The sequence below is a fragment of the Lepidochelys kempii genome, chromosome 26 (genome assembly GCF_965140285.1).
Source record: "Lepidochelys kempii isolate rLepKem1 chromosome 26, rLepKem1.hap1, whole genome shotgun sequence".
Classification (NCBI taxonomy): domain Eukaryota; kingdom Metazoa; phylum Chordata; order Testudines; family Cheloniidae; genus Lepidochelys; species Lepidochelys kempii.
Genome location: NC_136405.1, coordinates 13,129,080 through 13,148,780, shown reverse-complemented (window position 1 = coordinate 13,148,780; position 19,701 = coordinate 13,129,080). Strand labels below are relative to the sequence as shown.

General features: G+C 49.0%; 1 protein-coding gene across 1 annotated transcript; it reads left to right on the top strand.

Moving 5' to 3' along the window:
- The first annotated feature begins 715 nt into the window (after nucleotides 1-715).
- ACTG2 (actin gamma 2, smooth muscle) lies at nucleotides 716-18,873 on the top strand. Its single transcript, XM_073324970.2, has 9 exons — nucleotides 716-785; nucleotides 6,130-6,289; nucleotides 11,367-11,495; nucleotides 12,829-12,939; nucleotides 13,545-13,629; nucleotides 14,604-14,765; nucleotides 15,469-15,660; nucleotides 16,778-16,959; nucleotides 18,620-18,873. The coding sequence occupies exons 2-9, from the start codon at nucleotides 6,164-6,166 to the stop codon at nucleotides 18,761-18,763; spliced, it is 1,131 nt and encodes a 376-aa protein (XP_073181071.1). The 5' UTR covers nucleotides 716-785; nucleotides 6,130-6,163; the 3' UTR covers nucleotides 18,764-18,873.
- Nucleotides 18,874-19,701: the final 828 nt, after the last annotated feature.

The window sequence follows — 19,701 nt, the reverse complement described above, 5'->3', positions numbered from 1 at the left end:
GGAGGTGCTCTGGATTTGCACCACACAGGTGGGCCAAATTCTGTTCACTTACACCCTGATAAAGACTCGATCCTGCAATAGGCTCAGGGCGGGCAGAGCCTTGGTGTCATCAGTGGAGCTCCATGTGTGTGCTGCAATCTTATTCCAGGATCAGGCCCTAAGTCACTGTCCACCACTGTAAATCTGGAGTGACTCTGGATTCACATTGGTTTTTAACTGCTGGCTCACACCCCTAGTTTTACATAACCAAATAAATAGCCAGACCCGTCAAAGAGCTGCAGACCACACCAAATTCCAATCATTGCTTTCAATGAAATACTTCCACTTCTCCGGCATTCCTCCTTCACTCTGAATTTTGAAGAGAGAGCGAGACCCACAGGCCAGATGGCCGAGGCCCTAATGCCATTCTTGGTATCTTTCTCTCTCCAGGAATTGTAGGTGACTCCACTTCCTTTTTGAATGTAGCTTATAAGGACTTGTGTCGAACTTGTTTATCAAAGTGTAGCATAAAAGGAACAGATTCACTAAGGGGGTGTTGCCTCCCAAATACTCTTGCATACATTTTTCTTATAATAATTAACTGTGCTTGGTTCTACCATGAGTCCGAGGTCAGTATAATGAAATAAAACACCTTATATGGCCATATGGCTAACACACCATCAGTTAGCCTTTTTAGGGGCTCTGTTTAAGGAGGATCCGCCTCTGAGGTTTCATAGTCTGACTGGTATTTATACCAAAGGCACATCAGAACGCAGTCCCAGAGGAAAGGAACTCTTGTGTACTTGGTGAGTACTGCAAAAGATCTATTCTCTCTTTGCTATCACAAGCCTTGCTAAGGTTCAGAAGGTCCATCTAGGGGCGAGATGGGAATCCTACAAGAATATTGTTGTTTTAATCGTTTAAGTCACGGGCTGTGATTGCACCTGCAAATTGCTCCCAGCATGTGCCTTTTGGGGGGACTGGCAAGGAGGCTGTAACAGCAAAAGGGGAAGCCTCTGCATAGTCTCTTTCTTTGATCCTTTTAAATATGCATCATGTAAAGACAGACAGAGAGAAACTCTGGGATGCAGCATAATCTTTTAGTCTCTGCAGCTTTCAAGCAGGAAAGACTTTGACTGCTGCAATTTTCCTAGAATGCCTGGAGAAGCCAGGCTGCATCTACGTTTTGGGCTGCTGTGATTTGCACGCTCATGTTGTTACAGTTCGGGTTTTCCAGTAGGAAAGATAACACAGCAGCAAAGTGGGCTGCTGTTACGGTGCATTGTTTACAGCCTGTGTGCATGGCACTTACAAACAGATGAAAAGACAGGCTGCAGAGCCCCATCCTGCAAGGTGCTGAGCCCCCTTGATGAGACAGACTTGTGTGACGCACGAAAAGCAGAACTTGGTGGGTGGGGCTGAAGAACGGGGCTCTCAGTTGTGGGGAAGGAAGGTTGTTAATCTTATCCATACAACAGATCATTTGAGTTGATCAGTTTCACCTGTTTCTTATTGGCCACTTGTTCTTAATAATGCTCTGTTGTCTTCAGTGGGAACTGAAATTGACAGGGCTCAGTGGTAAATGCTGACAGCTTTGTCTCCCCCTCCTCTGGGCTGCATCTTATTGTAGGAGCTCCTCCACGTTGTCTCCAGACAGGAAGCGAAATGTTGGGAGTGGCCTTCTGCAAACCAGGAGTTGGGAAAACTATTTCCATTTTTGGGAAAGCCTGTGATGTAGGCTCATGTTTGTGTTTACTGGAGCCCCAGTGTGGTTTGTCTCAGACTCTGATTCATACTGATAAAGAATTATGGACATCAGGGACTGTTGCAAACTGGATAAAAGGAAAACTGCCCGTGTTTCTCAGAGAGCTGATACCTGCTTTCATGCCTCTGCAGTCTCTTATAACAGGAAATTTGTCTTGAAGGGGAATTGCAATATCCTCCAGGGAGAAACCATAGTTTATAGGGCTGTTCAAAGTGGAGAAGTGAACCTCAGGAATGAAGGCTAGAGTCTGATGCTGGTTTCCACAGAAGCTATTAGGCTTACTCTAGACTGGCACCTCTGTAAATGAAATCAGCATTTAGCCCTCTGTCTTCCAGTGTGCTGGAGGAATAGATCAATGTTACTGCTGCAGTTAAGCGGGGGCGTCATGTTTACCCCACTGATGCTGCCAGGAAGCTGAGGAATTAAGCGCCAATGTGAGGTTTAAAGGAGAAATATTTCTCTCCCCTTTTCCCCTCGCAACAGAATTGCCAATGTTTTTATTTCTGCTTTTATCCCAAGGGGCTTTTCTAGAGAGATGTACGGTTAAACTAAAGACAAAGGGTCAGATTCTGCCCTGATTTACAGCCATTTGAAGTCGGATTGGACCAGATTCTGATCTCAGTTCCATCAGCATAAATCTAGCATCCTTCCTATCGAAGGCGGTGGAATTGAAGAGAATCTGACTGACTACAGAAATATTTCACACATGTAGTGTGATTCCAGACCACACAACATACATAAATGTCTACAGAGGCATATCATACGCTACCAGTTGCACTGAAGTGTATACGTCACATTGACTGGACCTGGGGGGCCTAATTCTGATTATACTTACGCTAGCATGACTCAGGAGTAACTCCTCTGTGACTGGCACAGGTAGATCAGAATCTGAGCTCGCATGCATTAATTTTGACCAATCATGTTAACTTCCTCATACTTCTTTTTTTACAGTAGATTTTCCATTGGATGCTGGGGTGTCAAATATTATGCTAATTTCATGGGCAGGTCTCTTCCATCAGGGATCACACTCAAAGCAAACTCTCACTGACTTTAGTGGGAGATTTGCATGAGTAAGGACTGCAAGACTGATTATTTCTTCTAGTCCTGTAGCATCCACCAGGCATTGATCACACTAGGAGAAAGATGCAGCCCCTGCCCTGGAGAGCTTATTCGCTTTGCCACCCTTGGCTATGAATAAGGACTACCGGGGAGGTAGTGTGGCCTCATGAATGGAGCACTGGTTTGGAACTCAGGATTGCCTCTGTTTCCCCATCTGTGAAATGATACTGACCTTCTCTGTAAATTGCTTTGGGATGGATGGATGAAAAATGCTAGATAAGACTCAGCATGGCATTATTATTGCTATTCACTTTTCTTTTAAAACCAAGCAGGCCCCCAAATTAGATACACTAAATTAATGCATTGTGGGAATCTGGATGATGAATTAGCCTTCTGCTTTAGGGAAGGACGAGCCGTTTGGATCAGTAGCTTTGACAGTAAAAGAGCTAGGACTTTGGCTGGAATTCAGTCTGGTTTGATTCATAGATTCTACGGCCAGGAGGAACCATTAGTTCATCTAGACTGGCCTCCTGCATGCCACAGGCTAGAGGACTTTATACAGTTTTTATAAAATACTCTCCAAAAGCTTAAACAGGAGGGATAATTAGCCTGCCACTGGGTCTGAGTAATTCCTGGAATGACTGTTTTCCAGCAGTCGTGGGTGGGCAAATCCTCAGCTGATGTAAATGGACATTGCTCCATTGGAGCTGAGGATCTGGCCCAGGGATTTTAAAAGGGTCTGAGGGAAGCAGTGAAATGTACATTAGCACGATTTCCCCCAGGCTGCTCAGAAATGCTGCAATGCTGCAAGTCATCTCCTTCCCCAATCTCTTCCCTGGTGGGCTTCTCTGCAATGCTATCAGCTGGTCAGGAATCCCGCATTACATCCCTCTGGGATGTGAGCTCTGGCATCCATCACAGGTAACTGCACTGAAGTGGGTGCTTTGAGAGAAGACTCAAGCCCTGTATTTCTACAGTGCAGCTGCTTTCTCCTAACAGGTTCCTGGCCATAACAGCAGTACATTTAAACCAGGCATCTCCAATCTCCCCACTTTGGCTGTCCATCAAGGGGTCAGCATTATCAAGTACAGGGCAAATGAGGAAACTAACTCGTTAAAAGACAATGAGCCGTTGTATGGCTTGCTTTGTTATTTATATACAAGGGGCCAGATTCTGCTGTGTAACTTCAGAGCAACTCCTCTGACTTAAACTGAGTTATCAGGTTCATAGCACGAGCCCAGAGTCTCCCTGCACTTTGTGGCTGGAGACTTTTCTCTTCCATGTGTGCAGTACTGCACATCTGGCCAGGTGGCAGCTGTACAAACTAACGGGCATGCAATGCAGTTTAAAACAAAATACAAACCACTGGGCCATGCACTGAATGATGGACAGACAGGGCCTTTGGCCCATCTCTGGTTATATTGATGCCAATAGTGATGTTGTTATGTCTGTGTTAACTTTTACCAATGGGCTGTAGTAAAAAGCCAGTTAGGCTTGGAGACTTTTTATAGTTATGCCTGGTCTTGTATCAAAGGAAGCTCCGCCGAAGCTGGGCAGATGTTTAAAACCTATATCCAGCTCCACGGTGGATTATCCCTCTCTGAACCATTGATTTGTTTTTTCCTATTGCCAACTAGGTACATGATGTTAAAACTCCCCCTTTAGCAGGTTCATTTCTAACATCTCTCTGATTCCCGGCCTTCATGTGGGCCTTGTCTGTCAGACCAAGGACGTTCGCTCATTCAAGCTTTCAACTGTGAGAGCCGGATCCCCTTGACGTTCCATTCACTACATAGCTGCCGTCAGCCGCAGAGTTTGCACCTCCTCATTGAGCTTTGTCCATCTGTTATGTCATGGACCACACCTCTTGAAGAGCCTCAACCTATGCTCACGTAAGTCAGTGGCAAAACTCCCACTGACTTCTGTAGTGCAGGCCCTATCAGCGTAGGGAGATTCTCAAAAGGAACTTCCTTAAAGGGAGCGGGGTGAATCTGACTCTCCCTCCAATGCAACCCCATTGAAGTCCCTTCAATGGGACTTTGTTGCTGCAGCTGAGAGAAGAATTGAGGCTAGTCTCCAAAAAGGACCTGTTAGACCACCTTTAACAACATGGACACGGTGCCCCAGTTCGCCGTGTCTCCTCCATTTCTAGTTTCTGTGATTCGCTCCCAGCCTCTGCAGGAAGGACTCAAACCTAGGTCTCTTGACTTGGCTTCCAAAGCTGCCCCTAAAAGGTGACTTTTGGGGGGTGCCTGTTTAGTGCAGGCCTGTGAGATCTGTGCTCTGGGCAAGGCCCAGGCATCCTCTCTGCTTCCAAGTGCAACCCAAGGCATTGGCTGCAAGGTTTTGGAGCTGGCAACTTTAGAGGAGGCCTCTCTCCCCATACTCCATCTCAGCAGCTGAGTCTAACTGAGGTGCTTCTCCTAACAGCTCTTAGGCATGAGCTACTGAGAGCAGGAGGCAGGGTGACTGCAATGGAAGGCTGTAGAATGCTCCTTCTCTGGTTGGTCATCAGATCCAGAGTGGAAATAAGGTTAAGAATGTTAAATGTGAGGGTAATTAATCACTGGGCGTGGTGAATTCTCCATCAGCTGGATTCTTTAAGTCAAGACTGGGTCTCTTTCTAGGAGATCGGCTCTAGGCCAAACCGGAATTAGGGGCTCAATGAAGGACTCCCTGGGTGAGGCTCTCTGGCCTGTGTTCTGCAGAAGGCCAGGCTAGGTGGGTCGTAATGGTCCCTTCTGGCTTGAAAATGTACCTGCTGCAGCTTTTGGGGCGAGGCGTAAGGCTCATTTCATTTGGCTGAGCCTTTGCCAGATGGTTCTAACCACTGGTGTAGCCTTTTCGTGACTGAATTTTCTGATTGATGAATAATCTTTTGTTTTACACTCCAAGGGGGGCCTGCAGTGGCTGACACAGATCAAGCTGTCTGAGTGAATATAGACCCAGTGATATGAATCTCTTATCTCCGTCTCAATCTCACCTGCCTCTGTATGTGACCAACTATATAGTCCATAGGATCTTTGCATTCAGTAGCCAGAACCGTAGCGGAGGAAAATTTCTGTAACTCCATTGGTCTCAGCAGAGCTACATGGATTCGCACCAGCTGAGGCTCCAGGGCATGCTTATGTAGCTTTTGTGAACTTGCTTTCTCAGTTGGACTCCTTGAAAATGTGGGGTTCGATTCCGCTCTCCCCTGTAGCACTCTGTTGACTCCTCTGCGGTCGGATGGGTGGAGCTGAGCGTGGTGTTCGGTCCAATCCTTGACTAGCCATTCAGAGCCGCATGTAATTTTTAACGTTCCCCTTCATCTCTGCCTCTTCCAGGTGCTTCTGAATTCCAGCATCTCTCAGCTCCGCCATGTGTGAAGAGGAGACCACTGCCTTGGTCTGCGACAATGGCTCCGGGCTGTGCAAGGCTGGCTTTGCCGGTGATGACGCCCCACGCGCTGTCTTCCCATCCATAGTGGGTCGCCCTCGTCACCAGGTTTGTGCAGTACCTCATTGGCAGTCGACCCCCCCCCATAAGACAATACTGTCGGCCTGAGCCAAGAGGCATGGGGAAGTCCCATTCAATCCAGGGGAATGCTGTATGGAAAATACTTGCATAATTGGGGCCGGGGTGGACTGAGTTGAGACGCTCTTTCATGTTCATCACATGTTGGACTTGGACAATACCAGCCTGGTTGGTGACCCAGCCAATCCATCCTAATCGGGCCCTAATATCTGATGAATTGTTGGCCAACTTTTATATTACAGTTCCATGTGTCAAGGCTTGACATAGGATTAATAGGTGTTTTGATAAGTGGCTGATGAATTTTTTTATAGAGTCCAAGTGGTCAGTGGGTTGCTTATAGCCATCTATAACACGGTCTGCTGATGTGCTGATAACCATCGCTAGCTCATGCCTAAAACGTGGTTGTAACATCTCGGAGTCATGTATTAAACCTATATAAATGGAATCTTAATGTAAAGGTTGATAAGCCCATTGGGGCAGGGACTGTCTTTTGATTCCGTGTTTGTACAGCAATTAGCCCAACGGGGGTGGGTTCGTGACTAAGACTCCGATGGCAATACGACTAAGAGGAGTCAGGACCCCGGGGTTCCCAGCATTGTGGCAGACTTTGGGCAAGAGGCTGAAGCCAACATTTTTCATAAGCGATGGCTGATGTTTGCGTGCCCCAGTTCTTGAGGGCTGAATCTGAGATGTCCCAGGGGGATCTGAAGAGGAGCTGAGCACCCGCAGCTCCCATTGGCTTCGGCTGGAGTGGCGGGTGGTCAGCACTTTGGAAAAAATCGGGCTTAAAGGGCCTTGAGTTGGGCCTCCAAAATGAGTGGGATGCTTCTGAAAATGTCTGTAACTGCTCCATGCCTCAGTTTACCCCTCTCTAAAATGGGGCTGGTGCTGCCCTGCCTCCTAAGGAGTGTTGTGAGGCTTAATGAATGTTTGTGACGCACTCTTAAACCCAAATTTATTCAGCTAGTCCAGCCCCTCCCGCTGAGACAGGATGAAGTCAACCTAGACCATCCCTGGCAGGTGTTTGTCCAACCTGTTCTTAAAAACCTTCAGTGACGGGGATTCCACAACCTCCCTAGGGAACCTGTTCCAGAGCTTAACTAAGATGGAAATGTCTCCTGTCCTATATGCTTCTAAATGCTTCAGGAGGATTGCATATTCCAGGGGATGCAGTTGAGGAGCAGGGAAGGGACCTGGGGTGCGGTTAGGGTTAGTACATTGGTCATCTGATCCCACTGGGGTTGATAATAAGTCAGTGTCCAGACCCAGAATGTAAAAGGGGTAGGAGTGCTGGGGTTGCATGCGAGAGCTGATTTTGGGGGGAACAGCAAGGACTGCGAGCCTTTGGCCTGTGTGTTCATGAAAGCAAGGAGGATGCAGAAGGAAAGGCTCTGCCCAGTTCAAGCCCTTTAAGGAATCTTAGTTGTAAATTACTTTATATGTGGTAAAACTAACTCTCAAAATGTGCATGTCAGCCTCTTCCAACTGAACACAGGTCACATAGTCTTTCCCACCCTCAGTCCTTCCTTCGTGATCTCCCCCTGCTGCTCTTGACTTGGCTTAGATCATAAAATCTTTACGGCAGGGAGTCAGCCTGTTCTTGTTCGTTAACAAGGTACTGTGCACCTGCCTGGCACTATAGAGCAGGTCTCCATTCTGCGGCCACAGAACCTGCTGTTCACCCCCTGCTCAGATGACATTCCTGGGCTGTGTCCTGCTACTGTCTTTCTCGGCGTTATTGGTGTACAGGAACGTCTGGACAGACCCTGGGTATATGATCTCCTCCTGTTTGGAGCCAGAAGCTGACCTGAGATGGCCGTTGTCAGAGTGCTCCAGGGTCTGTTGCTCATGATATACAGGGCGTTCAGTCTTTCTGAAGCATTCAGTGTAGCCGATCGCCGGACTTTGCTTTACCACCTCCAGGGCAGGCTTTAGTCCTAGCTGAGAAAACCATCCCAGTGGGAGTGAAACTGGGTGAATCCTCGGTGGCCTGAAACAAAGATCGTGGACCAGGTTCTCCTCTGAAAGCCGCTGCTGATACAATGCCACGGGCGTCAGCGGAGTTACCGTGAATTTAAAGATGGGGGGTGGGACTGAGCGGGGACCTTCTGATCTTTCTTTTTAACGGGAGGGCGGTTTTCTAGGATGAGCAAGGCAGAGTCACATCCTGGGGGCTGTGTTGGCCTGGTAGCCCAATCGGTAGCAGTCGTAGCCTCAGCGTGTCTTTGTAACATTGCTTGAGCAATACGAAACTGGCCACCTGCGGCTGACGCAGAAAGCTGCAGCCCAAGCGCTGGGCAGAGGGCCAGCCGCCGTCAGCCTGCTGCTCCTGCTGGCGGGCGTGGCACACGGATTGGGTCAGGGCTTTACAGCTCTGAGATGGGAGTATCTATAGAGCTGCTGGTGCCCGGCGTTGCATCTTGCCCTGGGCTCTGAGGGAAGAGGGCTTTTACCCCCAGCGTTTGCAGAGTCAAAGCAGTTGCCTCTGATTGTTTAATCTACTTATTGTTACTTAGCTGTCACTGGCCTCAAAATGCTGCATAGGCATTTAACTAACCAACCTTCACAATGCCCCAGGGAAGCAGGTACCTATTATTAACCCCATTTTACAGATGGGAGCAAAGGAGCTAGAGACACATTGCACGCTAAGCCCAGGCTCTGACACCCAAGCCCCTCTTCCATCCACACAGGGCCGTCCTTACCCATTCGCAAAGCACACAGCTGCATAGGGCAGCAGGAAATTTGAGGCACCACGATTCCTGGTGCCCAGCACAGCTGCGTGCTGCTCCAGCCCCTGCCCCAGGGGCTCTGCCCCAGCCCTGCCTCTTGCCCCTCCCTGCTCCGCCCCAGCCCCAGCCCCACTCCGTGCCTTCCCCAAGCCTCTGCCCCTGAGGACTGCAGCAGGGCAGGGCCTACACTCGCCGGCAGTGGGAAGTGCAGCGACCCGGCCCTAGCCACGCCACCGGTGAATGCTGGGGGGCGGTTTCTCTCTGCCCCTCAAGCCAGCCCCCCCCATCTCCGTGCGGAGGCCTGGGGCACTGTGTAGGGCCCCAGAATAGCTAGGGATGGCCCTGTGTCCACACGTGTGATTGTGGTCCCAGGGGGGCCACACTGAGATTGCTCAATCAGGGCAAACTGCAAAGAATGGGGCAGACAATCCCCCACACTGGTGTTTATTCTAATAATTAGATTCACCAAGCCAGCAACCAGACAGCTCCTACAGTACCTCACTGGTTACCCAGAAGCCAAAAATACAGTTCCCTTAAAACAATCCAACCTTGGGCTCCCACCCAGACAGCCAAGTCAAATATGATGAGCATTACTGAAAATCTTGTTCATTATATAAAAAGTTCGACCAATCCCAAAGGACCGGGCACATTACCCCCCAGGTCAATGAATATTTCAGATCTTAACCAAATACACGCTTACAGCCAATTCTTATGAACTAAACTAAAATTTATTAAAAAAGAAAAGAGAGAGGATAGGTAAAAAGATCATTATACATACAGGCTTGAATAAAATTCTTAGGTCAGTTTCATAGTAGAGATGGTGAGCTTTAGAGTTGCAAAGAGTTCTTTCTGAATTAGTTCCATAGGTTCATAGAAGATCAGGGTTGGAAGGGACCTGAGGAGGTCATCTAGTCCAACCCCCTGCTCAAAGCAGGCCCAATCCCCAATTTTTGCCCCAGATCCCTAAATGGTCCCCTCAAGGATTGAACTCACAACCCTGGGTTTAGAAGACAATGCTCAAACCACCAAGCTATCCCTCCCCCCTATAGTTATAGACATTGGGTTATAGTCCAATGTCCAATATCAGGGTGATCCAGACTGGAGCTGGACACCTTAGTCTTTCGACTCGCTCAGGTCAGCAGGTGTTCAGACTCTGTGCCCTAGGACTCTGCTGGGGTGGGCGTTCAGAGCCTGAGTCCCACTGTGACTTGGGTCCAACCCTGCCACTTTGCAGTGTGAACACAGTTCAAGCTGCAGACCTGAAACAGAAGCTCTGCCTGGCACAGTACGGACATGTTAGCACAGCTGTGAGACCCAAGTCCAGCAATTGTAAACCCAGGTTTATGATGCAGTGTGGACGCTCAAGAGCAGGCTTTGAAACACTGAATCCACAAGCCCGGGTCTGCAGATCTGAGTTTACAATGCAGTGTAGACAGACCCGTATGGATTAAATGGGAATGCCAAGACTCCATAACCAGTGGTAAGCCCTGACCCTGTTCTTTGCTTAACAGCAAAACTCCAATTGACCCCCACTGGGAGCAGGCCTGAGTCTAGTGTTAGAGATGAAGTTGGGACTCAGGACTTCCAAGTGCCCAGTCCTGTGTTCAGTCCGCTGCACCTTGCTGTCGCTGTGTCATTCTGCCAACGCCATGGAAAGTTTTTAATGTTGTTTCATTCCCATGTGTACAAGCAACAAGATTGCTGCAAAAGAGGGGTGTTCTAAGGGCCAAATGCATCCCTGATGTAAATCCGTGGCAGGTAACTGATGAATTTGGCCATAAAAATGATTACTGATTGGGTCTCATTCTCAGCTGGGTTGTGCTGCTGTGAATCTGGAGTAACTCCAAGGCAGCTCCACGGATTCTGGACTAACCGGAGATCAGGATCTGGCCTTAAGCCATTTCTAAGGGCCTGATTCTGATACTGTTGCTGCTCCACGGAGGGAGGCCTGCCTACACCGTGAATTTACCCCACGTTCAGCCCCTGGTACAGTGACATCAGTGTAGACAGGCCATGCTGCAATTTGCACTGGGACAGCTCACCCCAGTTTCAAGCAGGAATAAACTCCACAGGTGCAAATAGTGGCTGAATCACATGTTCATCTGGGAACAGTCTCATTAGAACCCATTAGTTTGGCCCTAAGGTCGGACTGAGTGAAAACTGAGCAAGAACCTCAGGTTTTGCCCAATATTTCTGCTGCCAGTGATGGTAAGATAAATAGGTGTATGGATCAGTGTGCGTATCTGAGCTACTGGACAGTTTTCTTCTGCCCCATGGAGGTGAGCTTGACTGTTAACATCTCCCTTGTTGTTTTCTAGGGTGTGATGGTGGGTATGGGCCAGAAAGACAGCTACGTAGGGGACGAGGCTCAAAGCAAGAGAGGAATCCTTACTCTCAAGTACCCCATCGAACATGGCATCATCACCAACTGGGACGACATGGAGAAGGTAGGGCAGGGAGCTCTTGTTCTCCTTTGGACTCAATTGGCCAAAAAAACCCAAAAAAACCACCAAACTTTCTCCACTGTTATTTTTCAAATGGTTTTGATCATTTGCACCCATTTGCCTTTAAGAATCCCACTCTTTTGGGGAGTCAAATAGAAAAACCAGGGAGCCAGCCAAGGATTCTTTGAATTTTCCTTTCCTAAGTTCAAAATGTGCTTGCATCACTCGCTGGAGATGGTGTTGCAAGTCCCCTGTCTGTGCCTGATCTCAGGGGATGAGTTTAACAGCCCCCGCTAGGGAGGCTGGCTCTTTGGCTCAAGGTGTAGCAGCTCACGCTTTTGGCTCTGGTGGTTCCCAGCGTGTTTGCCAATGACTGTGGCGGTGACAGCTGTGTGAATTTTTTATTGTTGGGTCCAACGCCAAAGTCTTTACATTGTACATCAGCTGTGGCCAATGCAGGACTGTTTTTACAGCATTTACATAACAGCCTCCACTATGGGTCATCAGCAAGGGTTGGATCCTTTACCCTTTATCTCCAAACCACAGGCCTCTCCTGCTTGAGCTAAAGGAATGACTCCATCAGTTGCTGATGGTAATAGGCTGTTATCCGCCATGGGGGCCAGCCATTAGAGGGGGACATGGCACACTTAACAGGTGTATTACACAGATGCTATAACAATGGCAGCTACAGAAACCCCTCTAATTTTCAGGGCTTTGTCCAGTCTTCTGCCCCATTCATTGGGGAGATGACTTTACAGCCTCAGGAAGTGCTTCCTGAGGTACAGCCAGTATTCCCCTTTGCTTAACGTCCTCTTATCTCTCTTAGCTATTCCCCCCTGAACCATCCTAATCAATCCCTCTCATTCCATGTGGCTTACACACCCGATGGATGGTCACTTCCCCTCCTTCCCACTGCAGACCCCAGGTTGTATTTTAGCCTAGCTGTACAAATTCAGTTCCCTTTTATCATAAATCAAGCCCTCAGTTTTAATCTCAGATCTGGGTGGGTGGATGGAGGTAGGACTGGGCCCCAAAATCTGACTCTTTGCTTCACTCCCGTGCAGCTGTCTTGTGGCTGCATTCTAGCTGCAGTTTAATTCTGGGCTGAAGGGGTTAATGTGGATGAGTCTGGATTTTCCAGCTCAGGCCTGTTTCTAGACTGAAGTCTGGTCCATGCTGTGGCTTTACCCCGATTCCAGTCAACAGCATAGCTACACTGCTGCCAACCCCTGGTGTGGACAGGGCATATCCGTTCCCTCCATGTAACCAGTTAGAAGAACTGATCCTTCAGCACGGAGTCTGAGCTACCATTATCGTTTTGTGTCCTCCGGCCTAGATCTGGCACCACTCTTTCTACAATGAATTACGAGTGGCTCCGGAAGAACACCCCACCCTTCTCACAGAAGCGCCCCTGAACCCCAAGGCGAACCGTGAGAAGATGACCCAGGTAAAACATCAACTTCCTGGAACGTTCCCTCCATTAGTCTCATGGTAGGTACTGTCCCATCCGGAGGGAAATCTAACCAGACTGTATACTAGTGGGGGGACTCTTGCTCTTCTGGAGTCCCCGAAACATCTTTAGTGTGTTGGGATCTGAGAAGCTAGATACATAGTTGAAGAGCTTTGCTTTAGCTGCCTGATGTCCAGCCTTTGCTGATATCATTGGTGGATAAAAATGGTCCACAACTGGTTAGATGGCAAACGCCAACTCGATCCCCTCTCGGAAGTTGTCTGGAGAAATACAGCTGAGCTGTGGGAGGTGCTGGTCCATCTGTAGAATGGGATGCCCTTAGATCTTGCTCTTAGCTATGAGTGATGTCCCCTGTCCACACCTCGCAGAGACTATCCATAACTAGCAGATCAGGAACCCAGAGGTTCTGCTGTTGCAGTGGATGATGTAATTCTCTATTTACCCAGCCGAGCCCCAGCCCAGATAGCGGTTGAAGAGTTAGGATACCGAAAACTCGACCTACTTTCACTGGGCTTTTGGGTGCATTGTGGGACCCAACCGCCCCAGGTGTTTCTTAACATTTGAATGGGTATTCTTTTCAGATCATGTTTGAAACCTTTAATGTCCCCGCCATGTACGTTGCAATCCAAGCTGTGTTGTCCCTCTATGCGTCTGGCCGTACTACTGGTGAGTAGTTCTCTTCCCTCCTCTGCCACGGATGACGCGTAGGTGCTGTCGGCTTGATTTTGCAGAAGTGCTGGGCACCCACAATTCTCCCCGAATTCAATGGGAGCTGCATTTTCTCAGGACAGTTTAAATCCACTACTGGGTAGACACCCAAACTATTCGTCTGCCTAAATCCTGCTCTTTGGGGAGCAACTCTGAGATGGAGCAGGGACGCTGGCAGCTGTGTCCCCTACAACGGATCTCCTGATGGCACAGAGTAAGCGTTCTCATAGGAGGCCAGGGGGCCTCAGTGCAGCATACATTGCTGCTCCTCCCGGCAAGAGCACAGTATGGCCTAAGCTGCCCCTGGCTGGAACTTCTTAGTGACGGTAGGGTCTGTGCTAGCCAGCTGGGAGGGCAGAGGCAGGCAAACCCTTCCATTTGAACATGTCCCCTGGGTGTACAGGCTGGCACGCTTGCCAGGGATATCTATCCATGCATCACAAAGTTATTCTAACTTCCTGCTACCATCTCCCTCTTTTACGTACTGGAGCAGAGGATTTAGCCCTGCTGGGGGCAAAAATATTTTAAATCAAATGACCCTCTCTTTGCCAATCTAAGTTATTTAGAGAGGTAGAGATCTCGGGGCCTCACACACTTTAACATATTTATACTCATATGCCCCTGTGAGGCAGGGCAGTGCTGTTATTCCCATGGTACAGATGGGGAACTGAGGCACAGAATGATTTGTTCAAGGTCACACAGGAAGGCTGTGGTGGAACAGGGATTTGAACGTGGGTTTCCCATGTCCTATGCTAGCGCTCCAACCACTGGACCATACTTCCTCCCCGAAGAGCTCAGCTTGTTGTGAGGAGTGGAATTATTATGTTAATAACTGATGCATGTGTTTCTCTTTGCTCGCTGCACGTAAGAGAGACGCAGGGCCAGCAGATCCACAGACCCTCTCTTAACTCCGCTCTTTCCATTGTCTCCAGGTATTGTTCTGGACTCCGGGGATGGTGTCACTCACAATGTCCCCATCTATGAAGGATACGCTCTGCCCCATGCGATCATGCGTCTCGATCTGGCTGGTCGCGATCTTACTGACTACCTCATGAAGATCCTCACGGAGAGAGGCTACTCTTTCGTCACCACTGGTACGAAGGGGAGCTTTTGGTCTGGTCTCTGTGGGTTCAGCACAGTGACCTGGGGGTGCGGAGACAGGCTAATGAGTGCCAAGTGGGTAAACTCAGCTTTTTGAGCCAATGGATCCCTCGGAGCACTGTGGAGAGAAGGTGCCCTCGGTATGTAGAGGGAGTGGGGAAGATTCTGATCACGAGGCAACATGAGGCATGAGGCAATACGGGTGGCATTTAATGAGGCGCTAGAGGGTGACGTGAGGCTTGTGATTGGGGGGGCAAAAGGAGGTCATAGATGGGGGACAATATTTAATGATGACACAGTTCTCTGCTGGCAGAGGTCACATCTCATGATGTGGCCAGACTAAATTCATAAAGTTTAAGGCCAGAAGGGATCATCTAGTCTGACCTTCTGTATATCACAGACCATTCAGTCGTCTCCAGTTACCCCTGTATTGAGCCCGGTAACTTGTGTTTGGTTAAAGCATCTTCCAGAAAGGCATCTAGGCTTGATTTGCAGACCCCAAGGGACAGAGAATCCACCACTTCCCTGGATAACTTGTTTCCCTTGTTAATCAGCTCTCACGGTTAAATGAAAATGGGCCCCGTAGTTCTGACAGCTCTGCTCCACCGCTGCTTGGTGCTCCCCACCCTCGGCCCAGTGGAACAGAGACTGTGTCTGAGCTGTGAGGCTAACAGTGCTTGCTCCTGCCTTCCACAGCGGAACGAGAAATCGTGCGCGACATCAAGGAGAAGCTGTGCTATGTGGCCCTGGACTTCGAAAACGAGATGGCCACAGCTGCCTCTTCCTCCTCCCTAGAGAAGAGCTACGAGCTGCCTGACGGTCAGGTCATCACCATCGGCAATGAACGTTTCCGTTGCCCGGAAACCCTCTTCCAACCATCCTTCATTGGTGAGGGTCCATTCAGTGCCAGCCCCTTTTCATGTAAAGATTCTGCAACTTTCAGATCTGGATCCAGAGCATAAGGCTGTTTGGATCTGATGGGTTGGGTAGAGCCCATTTCTAAATATATTAACTGATATGGCAGGAGAGGGGAAAAGGGAGGGTAGGTTCATAGAATCATAGAATATCAGGGTTGGAAGAGACCTCAGAAGGTCATCTAGTCCAACCCCCTGCTCAAAGCAGGACCAACACCAACTAAATCATCCCAGCCAGGGCTTTGTCAAGCCTGACCTTAAAAACCTCTAAGGAAGGAGATTCCACCATCTCCCTAGGTAACCCATTCCAGTGCTTCACCACCCTCCTAGTGGTTGGTTGGGTTATTTATTTTTTCCGTCTGTTTAAATACTGGGACAGATGGGATGGGGATATACTAGTAACATCTTCCCCCACCCTTCTACATTCCATATTTTCCACAGTGGGACTCTCTCTTGTTAATGCTTGAGGCAAATTTAAGAGGGTGCAATTCCTCAGGTGATCATGGTTTGTTTTCTCTTCTAATTGCCATGAATAGGAGAAAAGGAGGAGAGCCAGACTCTGCTTGGTTATGTGGGTTCAAGGCAGCTGTCACTGAAAGCTTCACTGGTGTACATGAGAGCAGAGCTTGGCCTTTGGATTTAATTAGAACCTCTCAGCCTGGGGATAGAAGATACAGCCATGGCTCCACAATAGACAGTGCATATATATTATTTGTATTGCTGTGGTGCCCAGGTGCTAGGTGCTGTACAAATGTCAAACCAAAAAACAGTCCCTAAAGAATTCTCAATCTAAGTACAGGGGCTGGATTTGCTGCTTGACCCTAGGGCAGTCTGTCACTTATATAAAGTACTGATCACGGTAGTAACTATTCATAGGCCTGTGTGAAGCAACCACCCCACTAGCTAGGTGCACATGAAAATTCAGGTTATAAGGGAAGAAGGTTATGTATGCACTGATGGCCTGATGCACTTCCCATTGCAATCAATGGAGCAACCCCCACAGACTCCAGAGGGAGACGGACCAGGCTTGGAAGGAGGAAAGGTGCTGGTGAGTAGTAATACAACACTGATCCTATGCTGCTTCCCCACAGGCATGGAGTCTGCTGGAATTCACGAGACCACCTACAACTCCATCATGAAGTGTGACATCGACATTCGTAAGGATCTGTATGCCAACAACGTCCTTTCCGGGGGCACCACCATGTACCCTGGGATCGCGGACAGGATGCAAAAGGAAATCACAGCCTTGGCTCCCAGCACAATGAAGATTAAAGTACGTCTTAGTTCTTGGCTGCTATGCTTTTCTCTCCCTACATCAGCGGTTCTCAAACTGAGGGTCAGGACCCCAAAGTGAGTTGCAACTCCGTTTTAATGGGGTCGCCAGGGCTGGCAGTAGACTTGCTGGGCCCTGCTGCCTGGCGCCAAAGCCGAAGCCTGAGGGTTTCAGCCCTGGATGGTCGGGCTCAGGATACAGGCTCCCCGCATGGGGCCGTGGTGCTTTGGCTTTGTCCCCCCCCGGCCCCGCCCAAGGCGGTAGGGCTTGGGCAGGCTCAGGCTTCGGTCCCCACTTCTGGGGTCGTGTAGTAATTTTTGTTGTCAGAAGGGGGTCGCGGTGCAATGAAGTTTGAGAACCCCTGCCCTACACGCACCATCTATAACCTGATCACGCAGAGTTACTTCAGAAAACGTTTGGCTGTAAAACTTTTCCCAGTGAGAGTGAATCAAAATATCCATGTAGAGCCTTTGTTTTCCCACATTTAGAAGGTCGTCCGAATGACCAGCATTTCACATCCATAGTTTGATCCCCTTTGTTCCATTAACTCGCGGAACTGAGCATGACCCTCCACTACCTAGGCAGAAGTCACCTTTTAATAACAAAGTAGGACTGTTCTGCGACTCTTTTTCACACAAACTTTCCACTGTGCTCAGTATTGCAGAGCCATGCAGTGCATAGTTTGGCCGAAAAGTTTCTAACTCCAGAAAGCTGCTTGTTAACACTACAGGGGAAGATTTAATATAAAGCAAAGAACGGACTTTGAATGGGATTTATTATTATTTATGAATGGTCTTACCAGTGCACCTAGAAGCCCCAGTCATTTGGCCTAATCTTGGTTACTGGGTTTGGTGTGTGGGTGCTGGGTGTTGTTGGTAGCCTGTAATATACAGAGGGTCAGACTAGATGACCTGGTGGTCCCTTCTGGCCTTCAACTCTATGGACCAGACCCACTTTGCTAGGGGCAGTACAAATATAGACAAAAACTCCCTGTCCCAAAGAGCCTGTGCTCCTAAATCCCTTAGGAACTTTAAAAAATGTCTCCTATAGCTTATAAGGAGAAGAAATTCCCTACCACTGATTCCAAGTCAGCACGTGCAGTAACCGAAACTGGTTTGGTTTTTATGGGTTCAATCCTGTGAGGTGGAGCATGCCGTTAGGGCCTGATCCAAAGCCAGGTGGAGTCACTGGAAAGACTCCCATGGATTTCAATGGCCTTTGAGTCAGACCCTCCCCTTGCACTCAGCTCAAAGGGAATGCAGGGCACTCGGCACTTTGCAGGGTCAGACCTGTCTGTCGAAGGCCATGTCTACACTACAACTCCGGTTGTAGGTGTGCTGCGGTAGTGTGGATGCTTCCCACACCGACAGAAGGGGTTTTTCTGTCACTGTAGTTAATCCATCTCTCCGAGAGGCTGTGGGTAGGTTGACGGAAAAATTCTTCCAGCAATCTAGCCGCGTCTCCACTGTGGGTTAGTTCGACCTAACTATGGTGCTCAGGGTGTGAAATTTTTCACAGCCCCAAGCGACGTAGCTAGGTCAATCTAATTTTTAAGAGTAGACCAGCTCTTAGTCTGTGTGCCTAGGGGTCCGTACCATAACTGGCTTGTGGAGGTGCACAACCTTGTTTCACCGGATCCTGTCTGCAATTGTTTCGACAGATCATCGCCCCCCCTGAACGTAAATACTCCGTCTGGATCGGAGGCTCCATCCTGGCCTCTCTCTCCACCTTCCAGCAGATGTGGATCAGCAAACCAGAATATGACGAGGCCGGCCCTTCCATTGTCCACAGGAAGTGCTTCTAAGAACAGAGCACCCATTCTTCAGGACCTCGGGTGCTTCCTGGTTCCTTCTCTCCCTTTGCAATTATTTCTAACCCTTTAAAAAGCATTAAAACTTTTTTTCACGCCTTCCCTGCATGTGGTGCTTTGTTCCCTGCCTTCCTGGTAGGCTGTGGGCCTGCAGTTCAATGGGTGATCTTCTTTGTGTGATGGGGGTGGCGGGGTTTTAAAGCTGCGACCGGAGAATAAGAATGAGCGAACAGCTGCAGGATCTAGCATCCTTGGCGCAGGCCAGAGCCCCAGTTCAGCTGCGCACAATTGCCTTGTAGCATTGTTTGAGCAGCCCTTTGAAGAATTACCTGTTTATCATGATAATACTCCTTTCAGAACCGGCCCGTGTCTCCCATTCAGCCTCTTTCTGATGAGGGTGTAATTTCCATATCAAAGTTTGCATGGGTGGTGGCGGGGATTCGTAAGGGTCCTTCTAGGGCAGCATTCCTCAACTGGGAGGTAGGCCCACCTAGGAAGGAGGACAGAGCCCAATTTGGGAGTGGGGGAGACGTCATGGGCCAAAGAAAGCGGGAGGAGGGAAACCTGAGTGATTGTACCCCTAACTTTCCCTCCCTCAGCAAACTTACCAGCAGCAGGTGAAAAAAACTTCCTTAGGAGGATGTAGGAGGGCTACCAGGGAAGGGGATGGCGGGAAGATTGGGGAGGGGAGCAGGGTTTGGCACCAGGAAAAGTGGATGGGACTGGGGGGGGTGGGACGGAGGGACCCAGGGAAGGGGAACAAGAAAGAAATGAAAATAAAAGGGAATTTAAAATATATTCGTGATACAGAACAGCATAGGTGCTGGAACTGGGGGCGTTGGGGGTGCTGCCCCACCCCCTGGCTTGAAGTGGTTTCCATTTTATACACTGTTTACAGTTTGGTTCAATGGCTCTTAGCACCCCCACTAGAC